Source organism: Gobius niger (genome assembly GCF_951799975.1).
Source record: "Gobius niger genome assembly, chromosome: 6".
Taxonomy (NCBI): domain Eukaryota; kingdom Metazoa; phylum Chordata; class Actinopteri; order Gobiiformes; family Gobiidae; genus Gobius; species Gobius niger.
Window position 1 is genome coordinate 17,983,618 of NC_136857.1, and position 8,019 is coordinate 17,991,636.

An 8,019-nucleotide genomic window follows, 5' to 3' on the forward strand; every position below is an offset into this window, starting at 1 on the left:
TGAGGCAAGGACTCCCCACCGACCTGAACAGGGGAAGCCACCTTTTTCCGGTGGAGAACCATGGCCTCGGATTTGGCTGATCCTCATCCCGGGCCGCTACACAAATATTTGATTTAAAAAGGCTAGATTCTCATGCAAATCCATTTTTTAATTATCAACTGCAAAGAATAGCATTTTCTGTGTCTAGCTGGTCATTACGAACATGTTTTGTAAAGCTGGAATGAGTATAATCCAAAATGTTACGCAGTGTGTCTTTAAATTGCAGCGATAGCGCCCGCATACCTTTGAGAGTCACAATGAAATATTAACTCTTGGCAAGTACAATTGACTTACAATGTGTCACAAACCCTCTAGTTATTTGTAATGTTATATGTTTTAATGAGACCCTGGAAGTACTCCTGTGTGTTTTTCTCTGGTCTAAAAATTATGATGAAACATTTTGGGAAGAAATACCACACGAGGAAAGAGCAGAGAGAACATAGGATCGCTGATGCATTTACAGTGTGAATATTCTTTCCCTTGTACAGGATGTAGACGGTGGCGAAGACGATCCAGGTCAGAATCATGAGAAACAGGCAAAACGTTATGGCTTTGGCTTCATTGTAATTCTTGGGCAGTTCCTTTCCCATGTAGGAGAATACGAAGTAAAGAAAGCATAGGAGAAAGAACAAAGCAATCGAGGGAGTGTATGTTTTAAGATTAAGATCACAGGTCAGAATAGTTTTGTCTTTGTGCCACAATAAGTTGCTGTAAGGCTGGGGTGGTGCAGATGTGTACATTATAAGTAGCAAAGTTCCTTGTAGGATAAAAAAAAACAATACCACAAGCCACTGTCCATGATATCTCACCCACAATCTGTGCAGTGATGGATAGTGAGCAACTATTTTGAAAATGCATACAATTTGAAAGGAGCGCACCACAAAACAGGCCAGACACACGGTGAAGAACAACAGAAATGGGAAATACCTCAATATGCACGAGGCCACATCGGGTTTACCAAAGTAGAAGAAGACACTGATGCTGCTGAGACTGAGGCAGCTGAGAACCAGGAAGCACATGGGTCCTCCAGCTGACCTCACCACTGGAGTGTTATAGTTCAGCCCAAAGAGCACAGAGGTCAGGAGACAGAGTCCCACCAAACACACGGTCCCAACCATGATCACTACAGCAATTGCATCCTCGAAAGGGACAAACTCCACGACTCGCTTGGTACATGCTGTACTGGCTTCGGACGACCACTCAGTTTCATCACAGGATCGACACGTGTGCGGGTCCTCTGTCAATAACCAGTAAAAAAGTCATATAGATAAAACTAAATACAATGTTTTTTTTTAATTGAATAGAAATATTGAATTGTACCTGATGAGTTGATGCATGTACTTCTTGGGCAGATGACACATTTGAAACAGCATTTATGAATCCCCTCCAGACTCTTCCGAAATCCAGGCTGACACTCGGGCGAGCACACAGATGAGGGAACCTGCTCAGTCATATAGGAACAGCACATGAGTCTTTACTGTCACTGTAAAACCTGTTCAACCTGAACCTGAACACAATAATAACGACAATAACAATGCATTGGTATTAGATAGTGCTTTTCCGGACACTCAAAGACGCTTTACATCATTATCTCACTCCATACTTGGTGGTGGTAAGCTACTATTGTAGCCACAGCCAACCTGGGGTAGATTGACGGTGTTATGTAACAGCGTTTTTAAACATAATCAGTGTGCCTGCTGTCTTTTCATAGTGCATATTTACAGAGGAAAGAGAAACATACCTGACTGTCGTTGTGCCATTGTATTTTAGATTCATTGATGGAGAAATGTGATGAAGGCTGAAATCTGTGGACTCCCACTATCTCTGCATCTCCACTGCTGTTCCAAAAGATGATGTCAAAGCGCCCAAACCGCGGGTCGCCATATCTGTCAAACTCAATGGTGTGGTTCAGGAGAGAGAAGTTTGATCGCTTCAGCTCAGACAGGACCTGTGAAGGGGCACATTAGCCACAGAAATATGCAGCAGCCTTATTACACTGTACAGAAAAAGAAGGAAGTGGTAGTGTGTTGTATGCCGTCCTGCTTTAAATCATCCACCATCGTCCCTGTTCCTAGGAAACCAAGGATCACAAGACTTAATGACTACAGGCCGGTGGCGCTGACGTGCGGTCATGAAGTCTTTTGAGCGATTGGTCCTACCCCACCTCAAGGACATCACCGCCCCCCTCCTGGACCCGCTGCAGTTTGCCTACAGAGCCAACAGTTCTGTGGACGACGCAGTGAACCTCGCCCTCCACTTCATCCTGGAGCACCTGGACTCCTCAGGATCCTGTTTGTGGACTTCAGCTCTGCCTTCAACACCATCCTCCCTGGACTGATACGAGATAAGCTCTACCAGCTCAGCATGCCCGACTCCCTCTGCAGGTGGATCACTGACTTCCTGACAGATCGGAGACAGCACGTGCGGCTGGGGAAGATCGTCTCGGACACTCGGACTACAAACAATGGAACTCCTCAGGGCTGTATACTTTGCCCCTGGCTCTTCTCCTTGTATACAAACTGCTGCACCTCCAGTCACCAGTCTGTTAAACTGATCAGGTTTGCAGACAACATTATCGGGCTAATTTCGGACAATGATGTGTCCGCCTACAGGAAAGAGGTGGAGTTGATGGCATTCTGGTGCAGCCACATAAATGGAGCTGAATGTCCAGAAGACAGTGGAGATGATCGTGGACTTTAGGAAAGACACAGACCCGCCGTCCACCCTCGCCCCGACAGACTCCCCCACCCCCATGCCCATCGTGGACTTCTTCCGTTTTCTGGGCACCACCATCACCCAGGACCTCAAATGGGAGCCAACCATCAGCTCCCTCATCAAGAAGGCCCAGCAGAGGATGTTGAGGACAGGTGAGGAAACTTAAGCTGTCGACCAAGATTCTGGTGCAGTTCTACACGGTCTCCATCGAGTCCATCCACACCTCCCTCATCACCATGTGGTACCCTGGCGCTACAGACCGGGACAAGCAAGCACATTTTGCGTGCTGCTGGGAAGGTGACTGACTGTAAGCGTCCATCTCTCAAGGACCTGTACAACTACGGTCTATCCAGGCCCATACCTACCACCACTTGAATTTTTTTTTCCCCTGCGCCATCAGACCCATGAACAAAAGCAAGACCCAATAACTCAGTTTAAGACTTGTAAATGTAATCTGTTCTATTGCATTACGTGGTATGTTCACACTCAGATCTGCTGCTAACACTCAATGCAGCTGTACATCTGAAAAAACACTCACGCTGTTGTTCTATGTCAAATTGTTATTGTCTTTATCATAATTTAAATGTAATCTTCTTACACATGCCCTTATAGTCTTGTGGCCTTATAGTTTTAAGTCTTCATAGTGTATTATTTATTTAAAGTTATATGTTTCATGATTCATGTTCCACTATCAAGTGAAACAAATTCCTAGTTGTGAACCTGTTCATAACCATGGCAATAAAACCAATTCTGATTCTGATTCTGACTTTGATGAAAACGATGTATACTTGTTACCTTACTGATATATATCACAGTTTGTTCATCTAGTGCTACTATACTCATTCTTTAAACATAGTGCATACAGGTGCTCGTCACATTAGAATATCATGCATTTACTTCTATTATACAAGAAGTATAATAGAACACCACTCAGCTGCGCGTCGTGGTGTTCTTGACTCCGCTTTGTGCATTATAACCGTCTAATGCACGGCTCCGAGTTGTTTAATCCTTACTTTTTCAACTTAAAATGTGAAACTAATATGATATAAACTCATTACATGCAAAGGGACCTAATGTCAAGCCTTTGTTTGTTATCATTTTTATGATTATGGCTTACAGAGATTTTTTATTTGGGTTTTTTACAAGCTGTGAGTCATAATAATCAAAATTATACCAAAAAAAGGCTTGACATATCTCATCTTGCATGTAATAAGTCTATCATATATTAGTTTCACCTCTTAAGTTAATAAATGCAGTAAATAATGTATGCACTTTTTCCATGGTATTCTAATTTTATGACAAGCACCTGCAGTAAAAAGTTATTACTTCCAATAACTTCTACATTCCTATAATTTGAGCCCAATTCCTTGACAACATGGTTGACAAAAAGTTCCTATCAAATAAACAATGTCAAAGTGTTTTTTTGTCAGCATACATTGGGATTTGTCGGCTGACAACACCAACTACTTCTATAACATCTTGTGCACCATACTCACCATGTGTGGAAGGACAGTGATGTTTTTGTGGCACTTTTTGTCTCCACATTGCAGTATATTGTGCAGAGCGTGGGCGATGGCATGCACTGCAGCGTAGACAGGGAAATTGAAAGAGTTCTCTGCTTCCAAAATGTCATCTGGATTCAAATCACTACAGTTGCAAAATTGGTTACAAAACTCCCCCGGCTGATTTTCTGTTTCTAAAGCGCTTATACATTTGTTAAAACCAGGTATGGTGATAACTGGCTCTGCAATCCCCACCACAGTCCCAATATTTCTGATGCCACTCAGTTTAGGAAGTTTTTTGTTTAAAGACCAGGAATCTACAGCTATCCATGTCTTGTTTTTGACTTTCATTGCTATGGCGGATTCGATAAGCATTTCAGCGGTCCATTCAGGACCAAAAACTATGATGACCTGTATGTTCTGACTCTCTATCTGCTTGAAAATTGTGGTGTAATTTGTATTTTCATCCAGTTTTTTGGTGTAGGCCAGGCAGATATCTGTGTCTTGAATCATCTTCATGAACACATTGTAACCGTCATTGCCGTAATCGTTGTCGATGTTGAGGAAAGCCACCCATCGCCATTTGAAATGCAGCAACATGTGGACTATGACATCGACAACATCCTTATTGGGATGCACCGTACGGAGGAAAGAGGGAAAAGTCAATTTTTGGGAAAATATTGAACTGGCCGCTCCATAACTGATCTGAAAAAGAAAATAAGTTTATCCTTGGTTAGATTTTGAATGCCTAATAAAATATATGAAAATTGAATGAATAAATGAAACTAATAGGTGCAAGTTTGAACATCCATTAAGTTAAAAGATCCATCTAAGAAAAAAAAAGACCTTGAGATTTATGCTGAGTTTAGTATAACATTAGAATATAATTATATATGTGGTAAACACAAAGTGTCAAATTAATATATATAATAAGAAATAAGCATTTTTTTCATTTGCTCTATGGTCTGGTATGTCTTTAATTGATAAAAACAAAAAACAACAACAAAAAAACACCAACACTTTTTGTAGACATTTTAACATTATACACAATATGAGAGAATATACCATAGGAATACGACTCGTCATAAATAGTGGAGCAACAGTTCTGGTCACAGGACTTGTGAAGGCACCGACCACCGCAGTGACTTTGGAGACATTGTCGTGTCTTGTGGCCCACGGGTCAATGGGGTCTTTTCCAGAGAGAATGTTGAAAATGCCTGGGATGTTCTGTGTGTCTGAGCAGCGGTCAAAGATGTTATATCCCAGAGTGATGCCTGGTAGGAGGCTGCTCGAGTTATTGATCTCCTCGATAGAGAATCTCATCAGCTGGAAACGCCGGTAACTCGAATTACGAAAGGTCTTACTGAAAAAAAAAGAAAAAAAAAAGGATCTGTATGGTAAAATTACGTATCCAAATATGGTCAAAGAGGGCCGTATTAGTGTTCGTCAAAAGGCTTCACAAATTCACAAGAAATGCGTAAAAGAGTTTTTTTTAACACTACCTGGCCCTGCAAAAAGTTATCACCAAAAAACACACTCTAAAATGGATTCAGCGCCTTAGTTTAGCGCCTTATTTAGCGCCATAGTTACTTTTATAACTTACAGTAACTATGCAGTGAGGTTCGGTTTAGGTGTCAATTTTTGGGGTCCCAGCAAAAAATGTTTGGGATCCCTCCTGACCTAGACTACTGCTGCATTCAAATCCAGGTGATGACATTGTTGTTCATAATGAAATGTTGATCATAATACACTATGGGCCAGCAGAAAAGAAAAAATCAAATTCTAGTACTTCAAAACAAAAACATGTGGCTGCTGGAAGTGCATTTACTACAACCTACAATTATTGATTGTGGGAAGTTGATGATGATGAGATATATACACACACGAGATATATACACACACACTCAGCTGACTTTCTGAGTACTTACATCATATGATTAACATTGGTATCATTATTCTGCATTCACTCACCTTGAACATTGCAAGGCTTCTGGTATGTGGTAAGATTGTGGCTGTTCGTCTTGATGGATGTTAAAGAGTCCCCCAATTACAAAGTCTCCTTCAGTGCGGAATTCAGAAGCTCCTACAAACAGAAGACATCCAAGGCGAAAAAGCAACAAAAAGCCCACCATTTTTAGACCGTCCATCAATATGTAATACTTATGTTCAAAAGTACAGACAATGGTCATGCCAAGATTATTTTAATTCTCAGGCAGCGAAAACTGACACAGCCCCAGTCAAATTTACATAAAGCTATGCAAAACTGCATAACACACATTTGGACACAAGCAGCCTTCTGTTGTGAGTCAGATAGTGTATTCATTCGGAAATATTTGCATCACGGTTTCTGGTGCTGCTTTAAATAACAAAATACCTTGGGTTGTCTCTGTAAGTAAGATATCTGTACATGTTGTCTAACACCCCTTTTTATTTTGGTATAGGCTATTGCATTCCTATAATATAATAATTAATTCATATTAATGTTACACATTATAGATTCAACCTTCTTCTAATTGTGATGATAGTAGCCTTGTTTGCAACTAACTAACTAACTAACTGACCAACAGACTATCCTAACTAACTAACCAACACATTATTCAAGATTTTTTATTTGTTAAACCATGTGAATGATTTGAAATTATCTTTCCTTTCCTCATCCTTGATTGTGGAGTGGCGGGTGGGGGAAGAGAGGTGGGAGGGAGGGCAGACAGTTCAGCTTCCCGATGGCCTTGTGTATGAAACTGTTCTTCAGTCGACTGGAACTGGCCCGTAGATTCCGCCGTCTCCTCCCTGAAGGCATTACCTCGAAGAGACTGTGTGATGGGTGCGTAGGGTCCCTGGTGATTTTGACAGCTTTTGAGACGGGTGGGGTTCATGTCCTTAATAATAATTAATGATTGTTAGAGGAGCTTGTGGTAGACATCTTCGAAAGTCCACCACAATCTCTTTTGTCTTCTCCACATTTAAAGAGAGATTGTTCTGTGTGCACCACATGGCCAGACAGCTCAACTCACTCCTGTAGTTTGACTCGTTTCTGTTGCTGATGAGACACTGTTGTGTCGTCTGCAAACTTGATGAAGAGGTTTGACTTATACTTTGGAGTGCAATCATGGGTCAGCAGAGTGAACAGGAGGGGGCTCAGCACACAGCCTTGGGGAGCTCCCGTGTTCAGTGTGATGGTTCTGGAGGACCTGCCGCCGACACATACAGCAAGGGCCAACTTAACCTACCCATAGGCCCCTGGGCTAACCATAAAATATAGCCCCCCCCCCCCACTCACTCTAATCCGAGATGGCTCCACTGCTCATTAATGTAAGCGATCATAGCCATGCTATGAATTTTACTGTTTGCTCACTTATATTCACAAAGGTGCGTTTCCAATCATAAAACTACGAAGCCCCTAAAATCCCCTAAAGGGAGAAAAAAATACATACATATATGTATATATATATATATATATATATATTGTAGGCCAAGCCCAGTGGTTAAGGCGGCCCTGCATACAGCCTGTGGTCTCCCTGTCAGAAAGTTCAGCAGCCAGTTGCACAGTGATGTGTTGATCCCCAGGTGGAGCAGTGTGTGTATTAGCAGCTGTGGGATTATAATGTTGAATGCTTAGCTTAAGTCTAAAAACAGCATTCTAACATAGGAGTCCTTTGTTTCAAGGTGAGTGAGGGCTGTATGAAGCGCAGTGGAGATGGCATCTTCAGTTGAGCGATTGGACCGATAAGTAAACTGGTATGGGTCCAGGGTGGGAGGGAGA

At 41.9% G+C, this 8,019-nt stretch overlaps 2 protein-coding genes across 2 annotated transcripts; both read right to left on the reverse strand.

Moving 5' to 3' along the window:
• Positions 1 to 350: 350 nt before the first annotated feature.
• Positions 351 to 1,157, reverse strand: LOC306964417 (taste receptor type 1 member 1-like; the record flags this gene model as incomplete). Its single annotated transcript, XM_079558409.1, has 1 exon — positions 351 to 1,157. One exon carries the CDS (start codon positions 1,155 to 1,157, stop codon positions 351 to 353), a length of 807 nt encoding a protein of 268 aa, XP_079414535.1.
• A 3,066-nt stretch (positions 1,158 to 4,223) lies between these two features.
• Positions 4,224 to 6,665, reverse strand: LOC306964418 (taste receptor type 1 member 2-like; the record flags this gene model as incomplete). The annotated part of the gene is made up of 3 exons (XM_079558410.1): positions 4,224 to 4,961; positions 5,391 to 5,619; positions 6,631 to 6,665. The coding sequence occupies 3 exons, from the start codon at positions 6,663 to 6,665 to the stop codon at positions 4,224 to 4,226; spliced, it is 1,002 nt and encodes a 333-aa protein (XP_079414536.1).
• Between the last annotated feature and the right edge of the window lie 1,354 nt (positions 6,666 to 8,019).